General features: G+C 41.6%; 1 protein-coding gene across 6 annotated transcripts in view; it reads right to left on the bottom strand.

Annotated features, from left to right (window-relative positions):
• Positions 1-20,127, bottom strand: part of oxr1a (oxidation resistance 1a) — a 168,998-nt gene that overhangs the window by 43,640 nt on the left and 105,231 nt on the right. For all 6 annotated transcript variants that reach the window (XM_039620132.1, XM_039620135.1, XM_039620131.1 and 3 more), the window contains one exon: positions 5,038-5,120. In XM_039620132.1, the coding sequence (XP_039476066.1) occupies positions 5,038-5,120 (83 nt within the window). The remainder of the gene's footprint in view (positions 1-5,037; positions 5,121-20,127) is intronic.

Here is a 20,127-nt window from a genome sequence, read left to right as displayed (position 1 = left end):
TCACTTTAATCAAAAATCAACATGTAGGTTGAGCACATTCAATAACAATGCTTTTATCCATCCAACTACTTATCCATGGGTCCCCATCTACTCCACATCCATTCCCCACTATCCCCTCCTCCATCCCTTTAAAGCCCCCATCCACACGCCCCTTCAGTTTCATCATTTCTCCATCATCTATTGACTTATTCTGCTGCTCTCAGACAGGAAGTTGTTGAAAGAGCTCAAACAGTGGGCTCCCCCCTCTCTTACCCAGCAGTGAATAATGAAATCTAAGTGACTAATTGTCAGGAGGTTGTGAAGTTAAGATTACCACTAATGTGTGTGTGTGCAAGTCTCTGTGTGGGCATGCATGGCACAAACACACACCTGAGACTCTGTGTATGACTCATCTAATGTCCCCGAAGTTCTCCAATGCCCACAGTGCTTCCTCTGAGCCCAGCAGAGACCCATTAAACCTGCAGACTGCTGATACGGAGTGACCATGGTCTCCATCATTACAAGCCTCCACCTTCCTCACATCTGATTCATGGCATGCCTGCATCACACTATGATTATTCTAAGCAGAATATAGGACTTACAAAGTATGTAAAACACAAGGTTTTCTGTAGGTATTTTTAGACCGCATTTTACTAGGGAAAGTCATTTATGGCTGCCTGTGTTTAAACGACACTTTACATCCAAGAGCTTGCGCTCTTCTGCCAAATTAAAAACATTCCCAGAGTTAAGACCACGAGTCTGGTCTGCATGACAGATTGCCAATGTTATTATAACTCATCCTGAGGGAAGATTAGGTGTATAATGACCATCCAACAGTTGAGACATTTCACAGAAAACCACAATCATTGTCAGTGTGCTGAGCAATCATTTGGACAACACTAAAGTTACCGATATTGCTCTTCTGGGCACCATGCACAAAAATTTGGCTTCACTCTCTGCCCATTCTGACATACTGTAAATAAACTAATTGCAATCCATCTATTGGGACCAAAATAATTGAATAACAGACTCATCAAATGACCAACGGACTATGCCATTCACAAGGCCCTAAAGATTCAATGCACTACCCAGCAAATCATGTTGTAAATATAATCTACGGTTAATACCTGAATAGATCTCAGTTTGTTTTATTGTTTGTTTTTTTAACCGACTAGATCCAAAACAGTTTCGCATCTATCAGACTGCTCATGTTGTTGGCCAGAATAACTAGATAACCAATTCTGACAACTTTCTTTTTCCCCACAAATCTGGTATCCAGACAGTCCTTCCCCTCACCACTCTCTAGTGTCACTATACAAAATATAATGAAAGCTCTGCTATGCCAGTTCTGCTGAGAGCACTAGACTGAAATAGGGAGAGGGATGTTCAGGCCAAAAAAATGACCTAAACATGACTCAACATGAAAAAATGATTCCAATTCCTGTTGTACATGCAAGCCTTTCTGTTTGGGACACTGGTTACGATTTGACTAAACTAGTCAGTTATTTCCTGACATTAATGGTGGAAGAGGTCTAAGGAAAACAACTGGAGGGGAGTTTTATACAGTATATTTGCCTTAGTTTGCTACAACAGACAGGTAACGGGAAACATGACCTTGGGATCTTTCAATAACACAGAGAGTAGCTTATGAATGTAGGCCACTAGGACATGCAAATTAGACAAGTGTTAAACAAACTCCAAAGAAAATGAAGATGAACAACTGTTGGTAGCAAACATGCTCTACAATTTCCAGACCAGTTTCCTGCTTCCTGGTTCCATCTACTGGAGCTGACAATAGTTATTGTAGGTGGAGCCCCAGCTTACGCTTTTCTCGTCCTTACCAACGTTCAAGTTAGGCATCCAGTTTTGACAGATATGAATTTGTATGCAGATTGGTTTTTTTTTTGGCACCACTGCCTAGTTAGCTGATTATTAAAGCTGTCAGAATCTGTTCACTTCCTCTTGATGCTCATGTCCAAAATCAAAATCAGGTATAAATGGAGCTAAGCAGCTTAAAATGCTGCTTCTAAACACAAAGTCCAACTACTGTTTACATTTTTGCATATAGTAAACTGATCACGTGTCAGAAATTAATAAACTATGTATATCCCCTTTTGATTCTGTTGAAGAAAAGGTATTTTTTCCTATAGCGATATCCTCCCCTGATAGCATCCATAACCAAACTGTAACACCATTAGGTGTCAGGTGTGGAAAAAGCATACAGGTGTGTATCAGGACCCGTATTCCAGCTGGTTGTGGTGGTAAAGGAAGACTCCTATCAGTTGGCTAATGTTAGAAATTTTTTACTAACGCTCGTTTGCTGTACAGATTGGTGATAGGATCTCAAAAATCCAACAATTTCTTAGAAAAAAAACATTATTGTACATTAATTAAACAGCACATACACAACTCAACTTTACCAAAGGAAGTATATAATGGTGAGCTCGGTAGTTGTTAGAAGCGGTCCAAAGGGGTGGACCCCAACTTGTAACCATGTAGACATCAAACAATCTGATGTGGTGCGCGAAAATTACTGTGGTCATAAACCACAACCTGTTTTTATTTTTACTTTCATTTTACTTTCAATATATTAATATAGCCATTATTATATTCAGTTTCAAACATACTGCGAGCACAGTATGATACAATATAAAGTAAAACACGAGAGGCATAAACTGAGGCTAAGCATTGTGCAAAGTGTCCCAGAGTACTGAGTGATTTTTACTTTACTTTACTCAGTGCACTTTTACCTCATCATGCACCTAAATATGCACTAGGACCTGGCCCTGCCTGAATGCTTTTTTTTTTTTTTTTTTTTACATATGCCTCTAGGTCCCAGAATAAATGAGAGTTTACTTTACAAAGCTATCATATCAAACAGAAATGATGATAAAGGGAGCAAACGTAAAACCCGAGTATGCAATAAAAGGGGCCAGGAGCTAGTCAGGACGCCTAATGGGTCTATGAGGAACTCAGGCAAGATCCAAAATAGCAATCCAACTGGAGCATCCATCTCCATGGTGTGATAAAGCTAGTGTGTCTGGAGAAAAACACTTGTGGCCTGCACTTTTTCTGTTCTTCGTTTCATTTGACTTTGAGTGACCGTCCTCACGGGCAGTCTGTGGAAAGACAGTCCCCACCCCATCGATAGCGACTCACTTGTGTGCTACTCTTTGTCTCTCTCTGTCTGTATCTTTCTGTCTCCTCATCCATCTCTGTTGTTTCCAGAGACTTCAAACACTTTTTTAATTGGATGCAGGTCAGCCAATAGCTGGACTTGGCTGAATGAAATGGTGTTATCAGTGTCTAGGCAGATGGGAGCTGCACAGGTGATTTCTCAAAACTAAAAAAAAAGAAAAAAGAGGGGGGCAGAAAGAAGCCTGTGTGAGACGTAAAGGAAGGTTGAAGGAAGAAGGAGAAGAAGGAAGGAGGAAGAGGGAGGGCGACTGTATTGATAAAGTGGCACAAACGGAAACTCCTTTTTTCCTGTCGGTGCCGTGCGATAGATTATAAACTTATCTGATGGACAGCGAAATACGGAAACATCGCCATCCCTCCCCTCCTCAGTGTGGGAGATAAGTTTAAGATAAAGCCGCTTCTCAGTCACTGGGACTGGCAGTCATGTGTCTCTCACAGTGTCGGCGAGATTTGGTTATATCCCCGAGAACACTGTAGGTTACCATTCGCTATGAAACTACAGGACGCAGTGATAGAGGAAGACTGCTCGCTGCATCCATCACTTTAGCAATAATTTAGTGGGTGGGCAGCATTTGATTAAGATATAAATCCTTCAGATATCTCCCTATTTTTCTTGAATGTCAGCATTTTTGTCCATCTTGCTGACTCTTTGTTGCCCCTCTGTTTATATGAAGGGGCCATGACACAGTGCCCTAGCTCTGACAAATATCCTGTCGTAACCGTTAAGCCTGTTCGAGCCCCGGTGAGGTAAACAAGGCCCTTGTCAATCAGCAGGTCTCAGATGACTGACAGGTTAGGCCAGCCGGTAGAGGTGGAGGCGGTGTTGGTGCTGGGAAATCACACTGGAGCCTACACCACTGATGGGAACAATAACAGTGGGGTTAGGGTAGAGGAATGACAGTAAGGAGTCCCTCCCTAGCTCCCTTTTCTCTTTCCTTCCTCTCTTCATCTCCTCCTCAGTCCTCAGCAGAGAGGCAGACGGCCGGAGCCACAGCAATCCCACTTCCACGGAGAGAAAGGCGAGGAAAGGCAGTCTGACTGCAGCTGGATTTGAGGGTCATTTGAAGAACACAACAAGGCAAAGCACACAGAGTTCCATTTTCAGTTCATGCCAGGGAACCAGAGTCCTCTCTCCCCCTCCCTGTATTACCTCACCAACCCCCCTACCCCCTCCTTTCTCCTACACAACAGCTAAATCAATAGAAATGACAAGGCAGTCGGAAGGTCATTCGTGAGCACAGCGAGCGCTGTGGTGGAATGCTCGCCGATTCGCGGCGGACAGAACAAGTGGAAAAACAAATGCACATCCTGCCAGCGCTCCTGCCTGCCTGTCCTGCTCTAGTTCAGCTGGAGGAAAGAACAGAGCTCTGCTTTCTATACATCTACGTGCAAAATGGAGCGGAGGCTTTTACTGCTGTACAGGGAGTCTTTAACAGAGAATATATTGTTTCCATAAGATTTCTATCAGTAACCCCGCTCGTCTGTTTACACACACTATGTATACTACACACACACACACACACACACACACACACACACACACACACACACTGCCCTCTTTATGTAAACAGTTTGAGGATGAGATACACGTGCTAGGCAGGCAAAATACACAAAATGCTTATCGCCCTCACTAATGAGCTACGAAGCATGGTCGGACACTGTGCCTTCACCATACACAAGCACAACCACTACAGCTTGAATATTGTTGGAGATAGTCAGAGCTACATAATCCACCAGCAGGAGACACACACTGAAGCAGCAGCACCAGCAGCAGCAGCAAAGGAGCAGAGCAGAAAGGCATCAAAAACACACAACGGCATTAATACAGGAGGAGCGGAGAGTTGCTTGTGTGTTACTCACAGAATATTCGATGGTCCCTTTGGGTCTCTGGAATGACATGCGCCTCCCATCCTTCTTTTCTGGAGTCTTTTTCTGGCCAGTATCTGAAAGCAAACGAGGCAAGGTGCGCATTACATTCATGTTCCTCTCTCCCCAGCTTGTCACAAGCTGCCGTTTCCCAGCCCCGTGGGTAGACAGCTCATTCGTCAACAGTGAGCGAGCCAGCCAGCCAGCAATGTGAGCTGTGAGCGCCCGGACCACTTTTGCTCTCTCTATCTCTCCTGTTCTCGCTCTGCTGCTACCCTCCTGCTTTTCCTCTCTCTCTCTCTCTCTCGCACTGTCCTCTCCTTGATCTGCCTCCCCTCCCTCTCTCTCTCTCCCTTCTCCTCCTGGCCCGCCGTGCAGCGCAATGACAGGGGCTGAAAATCTTGCCCAACTCCCCCCGTTGCCTCTCACAGCAGACGGAGACCAGACTGACCTCCATCAGGGCACCGCCGATCTGATTGCGAGCCCAAGAGGAGGAGAAGGAGGTGGATTCAGATGGGAAGCGGGGCGTGCTAAGGCTGGAGACAGAAGGGAAAAAAAGGAAAAAGGGGGCTGAACTGGAGTGTGGATGCAGGGGAAGGAAGGGTGCAATGGAAGGATGTTCCATGGAACAGTGACAGCTAAAGAGGAAGAAGTGTAGCGTTTGGGGGGTGGGGGTTAAAAATGACATTTACAGCATCTCTACTCTTCCTGGAAGGACCTGGCAGGTATGTAAAGGAAGTAGAAGGCAGAGCAAATTTAAGGTGGATGGCAGAGGATAACAGGAGGGCAATTGCGGCTACTGAGGTTTTAGTCAGAGAACATGAAAAATGCATGATATGGGAAAAGATGGGTAGGCTAGGGTGGTGCAGAAGATAAAGGGACAAAGGGTTAATGGGGACAGGAGAAGGTGGAGTTAGACAGTTGGAGAAGGTGGGGGGTGGGGATGGGATAAGACAGAAGGATAAAGGCAAGAAGGGTGGATGGAATACTGAAAACCATTAGATGAAAGACAAAAGATGGGATGGAGATGAAGGAAGGATGCTCTTGGGAGTAAAGATGATGTTGAAAAGAGGCCAATGTTGCTCTTTGACTTGAGCAAGTCGACCACTGAGCTTCAGGAATATACAAGCTTTTATTTATTCAGGGGTAGGGTGTGGGCCAAAAGAAGAGATGATTGGAGGAGGCTATTGGATTTATATAAAATATTTATGATGCACATAAACCCTCAGACACCTCTCTCGTAAGTCTTTGTTTTGTAGGTGCTGCACATGGCTAATCAGCGTCGTTATTCGTTCCCTTCTCATCAGGCATCTGAGATAGCTTAAAACATGAGTCATACACCAGTGTTGCTATTTCTGGGGCTTAGGAGTGCCTGGCAGTGAGTGAGATGGGAGGGGGGGAAACAGAGCTGCTTCAGGTGTACAGCAACGATGCTGTGGCTTACGTTTCTGAAAAAATATACAATACAGTCATATTCAGAGATGTCAGACAGGCAGCTAACGTTGCCTAACCCAAGCCATCCCTCATATATACTCACTTCTAATCCTGTCCATCCCACCCTCTGTCTTTCCATACAACCGTCTCCAAACCACACATCATAGCAGGTCTTCTATTGAAACTATAAGCAGTTCCTGTCTGCAATGTATACAAGGCGTACAGAGAACTATCACTGAATTCTTTGCATAATAAAGAAGAGACTAGTACTGTTCTAAAACAAGCTCTGCAAACTTTGCAAACTTATTATCACTAAGTGCACTGATTGCTGGTAATGTTACATTAATTTTGCGGCACCATCACGATTTTATTTTATTGTCGAAGTAGGAAAATAAAATACTGGTTTTCATTTTCTTCTAGAAATTGATTTTTAGACCAATATCTGTGGAATTACCTGCTTTTTCTTATACACTACCATTCCCTTTATTATTATTACCCCTCAGCCGTGAAAGACTGATGGGGTATTGTTATCACCCTGCTGTGTGGGCGGAAAGTGATAACTCAAGAAAGAAGCCAGCTAGGATTCATAATTCATAATATGACACTAAAAATCTTGGATTAGTTGTCAGTGGCCTTGACCTCAAAGTCAAGGTCAGAGGTCTAATTAGGTCACCTAGGACCTTCAAATTAATACCATAGTCAACTACTAGGAGGGTGAAGGGCAGCACTGGCGGCTCCACAGTATTTTCATTATTAGCTTGCTAATGAATGGATCATCGTGCTGCTGTATGAAGTGGGTCTTTAGTATCTGGTCTAACTTAAGTTTCTTGTGACAAGGTCTTCCAAATCAACTCATTCATGTTGGGTTTGGGTCAGTGGTCCAATGGTCTGTTATGGAACCACTAAAGACCACGAGCAGCTCTTATGAAATTCAATAAATGAATTTAAAGGCCTGAAACCTATACAGCCTTTCTTAAGGAAACCACCCAAAAAGCATAGAACAATTTAGCATTTTATCAATTCCTACCCTAGTGACCATCATGTGACCCCTCAATATAAGTTCATCAGTTAAAAGGACTTCAAGCTGGGAATCACTGTGGTAGACTATGTCTCTGCTGGCTCACACATCACACTTAAATTACTAGTGGAATTTTCAGACAGGTCCATCCAAGATATCTGCAATGAAACCAATTCATTCAATAAAAAAGCCACTCTCTCTGAAACACTATGAGGTTTGATATAATCAACTCTATCCTGCAAAATTGCAACACATGATAACCTGTGTAGCACTTTGAAATTCTTGGAAAGCAAGTTGTTTTGATCAAAAACATCCTGACCTGCCAAACTGCGAACGTGCGCCAAATCAGTTATCCTCCATCTAAATGAAAACCTTTGACGGATGATTGCTTTCAGTAGGAAAACACAATCTGGAGCTGCTGATTGTGGATGATGGTGTTTGTGGTGCTGTTTAGAGGCGACCTGTCATAACTGTGATTTCATCCTCTCCCTGTTATGAATGAATAATCCACTGTGTCTCTGTTTAATTGCTGGTCATGGCAGCGAGGCAGACTGCAACCCAATACGCGACTCAGTAAGTAGACAGCAGAGGTGTTGATCTGCTTTGTTCGCTGGTCCAAGCTGAGTGGGCTAACGACACAAGATAGCAGTGACGATCCCTCAGACTTCCAAATTTTGGAGAATGCCAGAGTGGGAGAACATGAACTAGCAATGAGGACCAAAACAGACACGCGGTGAAAGAAAATAGCAGCTCTGCATTAGCAGCTGCAGGGGTGTTGGCACATGGGGAGCCGGTGATTGGTCTAAAATTAAACTTCACCCTGGATCATGGCACAAGAAATGGGCATTTTATTCACACTCCAGACACGCAGCAGAGCACAGCGCCAGGGCATCTTCAATAACAAAGGCTCTGGTTTCATTCCACTCCACAGGAAACCGGCAGCATCTGTTGTTTCAGTATAAGCTCTGCTTCAATACAAGGAATCTTCTCAAGTCCACAAATCACAGCTAGTTTATGCCGTGTGATCCATCAGAATCTCGAGATGTGTTGGACTGTTGCTCTTCAATAAAAATAAATAAATAAATAAAGTTTCTGCTGTCAATACCAAAAACTGTAAAGCACTTCCCAACATGTACTGGGATAGTGGGATAATGTGCACAAGCAGGAGCACTGGGTGCATGAAGCCATAATGGAACGGTGTGAAGAAATGATTGGCGCAATTCAAGATCAAGCACGGACACGGTTTGACAAAACATTCAAGGAGATGTAAACCGAGGTCACCTTTTATCTAATTTGTGGTTCAACCAAGTAAAACAACCGTTACCACAATGTCAGCTTTCTTTACTGCTGTCGTTTCCCCATAAGGAACATTTTACTTGGCTCATTAATTGGCTGAATTATAATAACACTGGGTCAGCTGTGCGAGAGAGGCTGCGAGACCGGCTCAGACACTGAAAGGAGCTGCCGTGTGTCGGGGAAAACAAAGGCTGTCTCTCACTAATGGAAACAGTCACAAGAGCTCACGCCTTTCTGAGCAACTCAGCCAAAGAAAAACAAAAAAGCGACCACATCCTGGACACTGCCTCGTGGCTATGCAACACTGCAAGGAGCAGCAAAGCAAGTATTACTAAGAGGAAACATCAACTAATAAAGTCATTACAATTCACTAATGAAATGGTACACTACAATAAAAGCATTCCAAGTCAGGCTTTTACAGGAAATAAAGAAATAACCATATTATTAATTAACTTAGGCATCTGTAAATAATTAAAGTAATATGTAAGTAATTTTAACTACTGCATTGTATTTTACAGAAAAGAAGAAATAATGAAATTGTAAGTAACTCGTATTTTACAGGGAAATGAGACATAAATTTTACTGCAGCATAAGGAAAAACAAACAACGTTTCCCGATCTTACGTCGTAAGCACACTGCACTTTTCAGGGTGTGGGTGTAGGAGGCAGTGGCTTAACCTTGCCTAACTTCTAGGTATTTTGCAGGGAAGGAGACACTCTTTTCCTGCACACTGCTTTTGAAATTTGTGTTTAAACAGTGATTGATAAAGAAAAAATAATTTATCTCAACTTGGCTCAATCATTGTAAGATCATAGGCCTGCAGATTTTCATGGTATTTTTTTTTTTCTTGCAAGTTGGTAAGGGAGACGGATTTACATGTTTTATTTTTTTGGTAAAACATAAGGATTATTAAGTAATCCATCAACGTGATGAATATTAAATAAAGATGTAAAAAGGTAGGATTAACCCACTCCATAATACAGCCTGCTCCCTGAAAAGTGCAGCATATTTACAAGAATACAGGGAAAATATTGTTAGTTTTCTGTAAAATTACCAGTAAATTGCACACTACTTAAAATTACTTATCTATTAGTTAGATTTAATTACAGTATAATTACTTCTTTGTTTCCTGTAAAAACCCCACTTGTTGTTATTGTTGTGTACCACCCTTTAAGTATTTGTAGATAAATATGATTACAGTGTAATTGGAGAAGAGAGTAAGAAAATAGATGAGCATTTTAACCTATATCTTTTGAAGTTACATTTCTCTTCTTAATTGCAGTCAATTAAAAATAATATGAAAAGACTGCAAAGGTTTTAGTCCACAACACATACACAGCTGAGCACTTAATATCTCTTACAAGGACATCCTTGTAAGAGGTGGTGAAACACACAGAAATGTTTTTATAGTGGTCATGAATGTGTCATCTTGGTGATTGAGCTATAACCAAGGGAGAAAAAAGGAAAGAATGAAAGGTTTCCCTGTGAAGTACATCTCTGAGAATCTTGTGTGCTTAACAAAGCCGAATGCAGCTATGCGATGGCAAGGCAATCTGAATGATTCTGGAGACGAGCTAAATGCAAATGCTACTGTATTTGACTCTAAAAACAAACGGCGTTCTGCACCCGCGCAATCTGCTGAGCATGAATCACAACAGCTAAATATATGGTCCCCTTCATTTTAGTACACAGCCATGACAAACTGAAGCAGGCAGGGAATAGGAGAGTCAACAATTCTCTGACTAACATTCCCTCATGGTCTGATAGAATACACAAGCAGCCAATTTCCCCTTGCTCCCTTGTTTTCCCTGCCTGCTGGCTATATACTGCTCTCCCCAGATGTTATTTTTAGACAACCTCCTAAACAGTAAGGGAGGCTAGAGCTCTGCAACACAGCCACACTACACAGGTGCTACACAGGACCAGTTAACAAAGGTGTAGACTTTCATTACAAAAGTTTGTGACGGAGGAAGCAATGAAACACTAGTTTACACTGGCTTGTAACACACTGCACCATCAGGGCAGTCATCAAGACTTGTTTAATGTTGTTTAAAGTAATCAGCATTAAAGATGAACTGCGTTTGTGTTTTGTAATATCACTCATGTATTTGTTTAGTTTTATGTATTTCAAAATGGTCATCTAATAAGACAGCTATAAATAGTACAGTGTGTGGCATTGGCTAATGCTACAGCTAGGGCTGTGCGATATGACCAAAATCTCATACCCCGATATAAGACATTTATCGTCCCAACTACGATATATATCAAAAAAAATTTAAATTTTCTGTAAATTCTGTGAATCTTGGGCACACTTGCGTGAAGTGTTTTCAGCTGGGCGTAGTGTACCTGGAGTCAAGTGTTTTGACTCATGCATGAAACTATACATTTTTAGACATAAGTTGTAGCGGCCGCCATTTTTTTTGCAAGTATTTATTACATGGCGTGCTAGTGGGAAAAGCCTGTTCTAACGTTTGAGTCTAAGGTTTATCTTTAGCACCTGACGGCCCTTTTTTGATTCTCATCTGTAAACTCTCTTCACACTCTTGTGTAGGTGGTAGAAGAGGTTTGCCATGTTTGAGTCTGAGGTGGGGACCGGTTTCCTGCATAATTTGCATGGTACAGTTTTCTGGTCCGTGTCACAGACTTTTCATAATCAAACCCTGTCCATGCTACAGAGGTAGCCCCTCATTTAGAAATAAGGTCCTTGATTTGTTTTGACTGGTCTTTCTGTTTGTCATCATTTCAGTTTATTTTGAAAAATCTCAACAGGATCTTGAGCTTTATTGTGAAAGGTTTATGTGGAAAATAAACAAGCGGACGGCAGAGCCACACCCTGGGTTTACCGTCATTGTTGCTAACGACAAACGCGTAAAAACAGTCGCTTGTCCGTCTGTAGTGTGGTTATTTTAAATATAAGAGAGAACTTTAAGAAATTAATATAGCCACTACAGTGACCATCAAAACTATGAAAAAATATTGCCATAAACAGTTTATTTTGCAACACCATGAAAGAAACGATAGCGTAATATGAAACAATAGACGTTTTCATATTGTCATCCGATATATATCGTTATACATATATATATATATATATATATATATATATATATACACATAGCCGTAGCTACAGCTACCTTTTCAAAGAAAATTGATCAAACTAACTAACAGTAAATGACTGACAGCCAATTACCAATGGTGTCTCTTTACACTATTGTATTGTTGTAAATCACTGTTTTGATTTTGGATTTGAATCAATTGTTACATTTAAAATCACAATGCAGTGATATATAATAAACAAATAGAATGTTTCGGTTAGATACCATAAGGTTGGATATCGAGTATAATGGGCACTGTATTAGGAATGAAAGGTTGCCACATGGTTTGATGGAAATGAAAATGAACCTACAGAGCTGACAGTTGAATTCAAAGACAACATGAAAATCAAAGCGAATAAAACAATGTGGCATGCTAGTCCAATTTGCTGAAATTTCATTGCAACAACTCAAAACTATACCTGCATCCAATACTGTGGCTCTTGCATTCGCTCTGATAGAAACAGTGGGCAGAGCTGGGGAAATCTCAGACATCAATAGGCATTAAATAAGGTTTGACACATCTGTTTGTATTAAAGGGAATGAATGATATCGACAGCCCTCTAGCACAGCTTGTCATAGCCTATAAATACAAAGTCCAAACAGCTCAGTAGCAACAGCAAAATCCAATGTTAGGGTCAGGTTAAAAAGATTACAGGCCTGTTTCACAACACAAAACAGTGTTGCTCTGCCGTTTTGATTTTCTGCCTTGTGTTACTACCAAGTGGTGACACGGGAGGCTCAAACAGATCAACACCCTGCAGAGGTGAGTGCACCTGGTATTTGACAGTGGTCAAATGATCCATCAAAATCACTTATGAATCCATCATGCAATGACAAACTCTTATTCAGACACGCTGAGATTCTGAACTGTCCATGAAGTCACTGAAATATGCATTAAAACAAAACAGGGGGGAGAAAGTGCTGATTATCACACATGCCGACAAAATCCCATTTTAGAGGTGGATGGCGCTGCTGTTATCTTGGCACCAAGCTTTTAGCTGGACATGGCAACTTAATAATGGTGAAACGCAGTGGCAAGCGCTGTGGGCCTCTGTCTCATGTGGAACGGGAAGTCATCTATTATACATTGAAGCTACAGAGCTGTACATTGAAGCGTATTGTCCCACTATGAGCAAAGTATTGATGTAGTTCCACTGATAGAGCTGAGAGACCTGTGAGAGCCCAGAAAGCTCCATCCACACAGTAAGAGAGAGCGAGAGAGAGCAACATGTCAATTCATTCTTGGCTCCATCAAAAACAAGGTCGGACACACAAAGTCCTCACTGAACCATTACTGACAGCACAACATGCAAACTGATATTATTCACATACTAAAGTAGTTCTGATGGGGGTTAGAAAGCCTCTGGATGGCCACATCATATTTGATAAAGCAAAGCAATTCTTCTGCACACTTTTTAATACTTTAAACGTCTCCAACCTGGTGGGAAGTAATTACACTTATGGACACTTATTTAAACTATAATTTGTTCTCACGGTGCAAATGCGGTAACATAAAATCACAACGACAATAACAAATTTCATCTTTCGTAATCAACACTCCCCGTCTCCAATGAATACTGCTGAGAAGAATCTAAGTGCGACCAGTAGTGTATAACGGAGGCTATTATTGTTGTGTGACAGTGATAGGCTGCAGGTTTTACACTGTAATGAATATACAGTGGATCAGCGCCGTGAGACTGTCGACTTAAACACACAGAAAACAGTGTGACAGGCAACACCCTTTTGTCAGCGCTCTCTGTACCACTCAGCTCCAAAGTATATTAAACCACCAGCCTCCATGGGCCAGCCTATACACCACTCAGCCTTTATTCAAAACTTTGCTGAACTGCAGTTTTGTGTCTCTGTGTGTGTGTGTGGTTTGTTTATGTGTGGCTATGTCCAGAACAGGAGGCAGCGGATCTGCCCTGTCCTCTCATTAACACTCTCCCAGTGTCAACTAATCACACCCCCGCTGAGCTGCTGGTACGGTAATGTGGTCCTAAATTCCTCCCTTTCCACACTCTGCACGCCATAACCCAGACACCGAGGTGTGTCAGTGCTAACCCACACACACTCGGTTCAATTAATATTCTGACAGCGTGGACACGACTGTTTCCATAGTGACGAACCTGATGCAGACTTAAAGAGAAAAGGTGTTATTGAAAGGAGTCACAGTGGCAAAACTGTCTGCATTACACACCAGCAGATTCAACTGGTGGGAACATGATATCGCTCAGAATGAAATGACTGACTCACTGTGATCATGATGACATATTAACTTTATAATTGGGTATCCGGCCTTGGTGCGCTTTTTTGGCACTGGCTGAAATGTGTCCTCAGTAACAACAAGTATTCAAAATAAAAGTTAAGCCTAAATGTATACAAAAATTCATTAAATGTAGAATTTGAAAAAAAAGAGCTAATTCTGTTAACAAACAAGAATCTAGAGCTTCACCAGCAGAACTGCAAGGTAGCAAAAGGTCAATTGTATCTATATATATATGTATATAAAAGATGGCTGCTTCCAAAAACAAGTTTGGCTGTAATGCAGTCTATAGAGAAACAAGCCTTCACCTCCTTTTCTCTACAGTATGACCTCAGTAAACACTTTCCTGATTAAAAATGTTTAATAAATACCTTAATTGCTAGTTATTACAACAGTGCTGTCTTACTGCCAATTAATAAGCTGCTAACATATGTTTTTTTGTCAGGACTTCTTCCTGACTATTCAGTGTCTAAGTTCAGCTGCAGTCATCACCTCCTGGTCCATGAGGGTCATCACAAAGTTTATTAGTACACCCGGTTTATAGCACATTTCAGTCTAGACCAGTGATTCGCAAAGTGATTTTTACTACAATTTTAGAAATATTTCACTTTTTCTTGTGCTTTGATCAAAGTGATGATTTTGGATTGGGTGATCCCCGTGGGATTTTCTGGTTTGTAACTGGGCCACAGCACGCTGGACGCAACTACTCTTGTCATCCAGACAGCTATGCTACCAGCACGGTTATCAACACAGCTGATTTTTATAGAAAACATTAACAGCCTTAATGTTAACCTCAAAAACCTTCTAATATTAACATTTTTGAGTGTTTAGAGACCAAACTAGTCATCTTTTAAGAGAATAAATTCCACTGTTCACAAGTAGAGAGGTAAGCCCGACACAGGCATCTAGCATATTTGCAAGCAGGCATTGGCAAACAATTCTGCAGCAGTTAGTTTCTTGCTAACGTGCAGTGAAAGCACTTTGATCCACAGTTCATGCAGCTGAAACCAGGAGGTCCTGCTGTCACATACATTCAGCCTCTCAGCTCACTAATCACACTCTGATCCCTCCACCCGTTGCTGCTAAGGTTATTGCACTTTGAGCAATATATCTTTCCAAGTCAAAGTTAGGGGTGGAGGGTTTCTTCTGTGTGTGTGTGTGTGTGTGTGTGTGTGTGTGTGTGTGTGTGTGTGTGTGTGTGTGTGTCTGATGCATCAGCCAGATCGATGGATAGGACACATATATACATACATAATGTTCACTCAGCAAAGCTTGCACAACAACTCTGTAACTTATCTTTTAGTGTAAGACAACGCTGCCACTAATCTGTTATGATCTTTAAAAAGAAGTGCATTTATTATAAAATGTATTTAGACCTAGTTATTAGTATAAGAGTCACTTTGATTGCCTCAATAGAGAAACAAGTGGCAGAAAAGACAGTGAGTTTGGCGCATACACTTGTGTAGTCTACCTTTGCAGTATAGAAGCACATCTTTATTGGTTTATGTCGCCTTTTGGAGCCCTGGCACCCTGCACCACAGCAGCAACACTAACCTCAGAGGTTACAGCACCGATCAATAGCAGGAGAAGTGATGAGCTCAGCGATGAGAAACACAAACTGTGCATTATCAGATCTTCTTATTGAGCCAAAAGCAAACAGACCTGTTCTTAAAAGCAAACTGACTTGTTCTAGGTTTAAATCAGGCCAAATGCAAAGAGTACAAAATAGGAGTTGTAAGGGAAACTACAGCAACACTTGCACACTCAGTGTTAGACTGCTGTATAACAGTATCATACATCCAGGAACCCGATACAATTCTTTCTAAACGTGGTAATAGGTGGACAAGAAGTCATGAAACCAGCTTATTCCCCAATTTATTTATTTTGTGTTCAACATAAACAAGAATGGAATCTAGAGTGTAACAAATTATTCTCATTATAAAAGCAAAAGTGGAAAAAATATTTCACTAATGTTCGGATTTACGAACCTGCAGGTGGACCACAAGCAGTTCTTTACAATAAGTACATTTAAACAGGAATAGTCTGGTTTGGGAATGGCTGCTCTAAGGTATCACTGCCTGTAATCTAATGGTTACCAACATATACCTCTCTGAAAGACAATACTTTATACCTCGACAACTTGTTTTTCAGGGATATTTACTGTGCATTTGGTATTGTGGTATTGGAATATTCATATACAAGTGTTTTTGACTGAGAAAATTAATGTTATCGTCCACTGAAATGGGCACTAGTTGTCCTTAAAGCTCCTTTAAAAGCCTTCAGTTGATCCAAAATGCTGCAGTGACAGTAATGACAGGGACAAGAAAGAAAGAGCACACTGGCTTCTCTTCATTGGCTCTCTGTTAAATCCAGAATCAAATTTAAACTCCTTGCCCTCACATTCAAGGTCTTGAATAATCGGGCCCATCTTATTTTAAAGTGCTTATAGTACCGTATCACTCCAATAGAGCACTTCGCTCTCAGACTGCGGGCTTGCTTGTGGTTCCTGAGTATTTAAAAGCAAATTGGGAGGCAGAGCCTTCAGCTTTCAGGCCCCTCTTCTGTGGAACCAGCTTCCAGTTTGGATTCAGGAGACAGACATCCTCTCTACTTTTAAGATTATGCTTTAAGCTTTTCTTTTAGATAAAGCTTACAGTGAGACACTGCAACAGGCCCAGGGTCCTGGGGGCTTCTTTTGATGCACAGCGTTTCTTCTCCACTCACCTCATTTCACTCACTATGTGTTTATACACCACTTTGCATTTAATCATTAGTTATTATTAATCTCTGGCTCTCTTCCACAGTGTATCTCTTTGTTTTGTCTCACTCCCAGTCAGTCGCTGCAGATGGCCGCCTCTCCCTGAGCCAGGTTCTGCTGGAGGTTTATTCCTGTTCAAAGGGAGTTTTTCCTTCCCACTGCTGCCAGATGCTTGCTCACAGGAGGTCATCTGATTGTTGGGGTTTCTCTGCATTACGGTAGAGTCTTTAGCTTACAATATAAAGTGTGACACAGGTGTGTGTGAATCCTGAATGAGAAGTTTTACATTGAAGTAATCTTAGTTATACCTCAGTTAATAATCTAACAACATCCCCCGACACTCGGTTAAATAAAGGCTGTCATCAAAGTGAGTAATGTAAAGTGCTCCTCCTATTTAACCACAGTCTGTAATGGCCAACCAGTAACAGAGACAGCACCACCAACACAGACAGCTCACTTTCCATTAAGCCAGACAAGTCTGCTGAGATCACTGGGGAAAAATTAAGACACCGTCTCTTTAAATCAATCTGCATGACTAACTATCACACAGGAGGGATGAGACAAAGCACAAACTATTTCATGCGCAAATGATTATCCTTTATAATGTTGAAAGCCTCGATGGAAGAGGAGGTAAAGAAGGAGTATCACTGTGGTTTGTTGCCTTAGTTTCTCTTTTCCTCAAACTGTATGTGATCATTTCAAACCATGGGTAAAAAAACCAAACAGACAGAGTGCTTTGCTAAACATTTACAGATAGTGATTGAACCCATAAACAGCACACTTATCAGTGCACTTACTGAATCTGCAAATATTTCCATTGGACTGTTTGGTAAAAAAAAACAGCACAGCTGCAGCTAACAATGCATTTCAAAGCCCTTTCAATCTGGCAGTTATTTTCTTTAATTAATGAGTGAAACATTTGATCTTTAAGGCCTGGTCTGTATTATGCAGCTCTTCAGCTTTTTCACTGTATTCCAGTTTTATCTGGATCCAAACCAAATATCTACATAAACAGAATTTAGCCTAATGCTTGACTTTAACAGTTTAGGTACAGCGGGCATTAATAAAAACCTGCTTCTGCTCTGTGCCCAGAGGACGGAGGAAGATCAGCTGACCGGGACAATAGAGAAAGGCACTAACTGTTCTCACAGCAAGCATGTCAGACTACATTTAGACCAGTTTTACCGGGTTTTTGAAAAAGCCAAGCAATCTTAATGAAGCTTAGCATAATCTTCAAAAGGAATTATCTCTGTGCATTAGCAGGCAACATGATTACTCAATTATTTAAAGTAGAACCCTGATCTGGGGGCTGGTACACGCATGCTTTACTAACCAGCATGTATAAATGTCACTCTAAAGTAAATACAATTTAAAGCTCGGTAAAGATTACTTTGCTGTGAGTTATTTTTTCCACCATGAAGAGTGACATCACCAGGTGTTCCCCACTCTCCAGCAGGGGGAATGACAGCGTCATCTGTACAGTAGATCAAACGGCTCTTTGCACAGACTCCCCACTGCTTGGCTTATCAAAGATGGGGAAAGTGTTGGGAAGACTGCGAGGAACCACGAACACAGGCACACAAACAAAGCCCAGCAGCTTCAGACAAACTACAGGTAGAAAGTCTGCAAATGCTAAAGTGAAATGAGACTTTGAAAAGAGGAAAACTCCAGCCGACATCACTCTGCTCATCACTGCTCTTTAACAGCCTCCGGTTTTGTTTTTGTGATGTTTTCAGTAAGTAGAGAAATTACTGCCTTGCATGTTTACTCAGGCTGGGTGCTCTTTTCAGCCGGAGTGATGAAGATGCAGAAGAAGCAGTTGAGTCACGCAGAACAGGTTGTAATTACCTCCCCTTAAGCCTCGGTGTACTCTGCATTTGTGCTCTTCATCTGGCCTCTTTCAAACATCTGCTGTCTTGAAACCTCAGGACCGCCATCCAAGGAATACGGCACATAATGTTATTCAGCACGCTGACATCTCATTTCAAACCTTTCAGGCCTTTCAGCACATTGTTAAAAAGATCATCTGGCCCAGTCAGCTCTCCTCTCTCATCAGTACTCACCAGTGTCTCTACCTTTCATCTGGATATGTATTTATTCGTAAACTGATCTCATTTTGCAGGTTTTTATTTGACATTATTTTGTCATAATTTTGGTGAAAGACACAGTGGTCATTACACTCTGAAATGCAGTGCAACGTGCATGGGCGAAGAACTCTTTAAGGGTCAGGAAACAGGTCATTAGTTTAAACCCTAGACACAAGTGCAGAGCAGGTGTTCGGTGCCACGGTCGGCCGATCCCTCGGGGACTCCTGCCACTAAGGTTCCCCTGACAGAGCCATCAAAATTCCCAGGAGTGCCTCATAATAGCATGCAGGGCCAGTGACATGCTAATACAAACTGCTCAAGGACTGTTTTTGGAAAGGAAGGTGATTAAAATCAGTCATTACAGCACTGAGAGCATCAGCAGATTGCACTTTCTGAATCATCCCGATAACTGCAGTGGAGTCGGTGTCAGCCTAAGGGTGAACGTGAACAGTGACAAATAAGTGAAAACCCCAGGGGGAGTGAAAGAACCTGGAGATGCTTTGAAGAGTTCAAAGTCGTGAGGACAAACCTGCTCTTGGACCGTGGCACAGATGAATCATCTGCTAATAATATACAGTCTGGGCGCACAATCTGTTTATGTGGCCACTTCGGTGTGACAGCAGAGCCAGAGACGAGCTCAAGTTTGAATTACCAGCAGTGCTGTATGTACGTGTTCCAGTTCCCAACAGACAATGCACTCTGCAGCAGAAGCTACCTTATAGTTTAAGGGTTTGCAAGAAAATAAACAAACCCAAAAAGCAGGAAAACTATGATTTTATGGGCTAAATTGTTGCCTTTTTACATGCATCATCATGATGCATCAGTTTTTGTTTTATCGGTTCACAGGCACCTTTTAAATTGAGACTTCTTTATTTAAAATAGAAATCTGGAAGCATATATTGCAGAAAAGATCTCAGTTTCAGGGATCTGATCCAAATTAGTCTTCAGCCATAATTATCTTACCCATCTGTCTACGAAAACAGAAGAACAACTTCTCTGAACTTCCTTTCCTTTTTCTTTTGTAGACTTAGACAAACCACAGAAGGGAAAGTACATTATAAGCATACACACAGCTGTATTGCTTTAACCAGTGCAAACTCTCAAAACATCCAGAAAGCGTCACATGCCGC

The sequence above is a fragment of the Oreochromis aureus genome, linkage group 11 (genome assembly GCF_013358895.1).
Source record: "Oreochromis aureus strain Israel breed Guangdong linkage group 11, ZZ_aureus, whole genome shotgun sequence".
NCBI lineage: Eukaryota > Metazoa > Chordata > Actinopteri > Cichliformes > Cichlidae > Oreochromis > Oreochromis aureus.
Note: the sequence above shows the minus strand (reverse complement) of the source record. Positions and strands in the feature narration are given on the sequence as shown.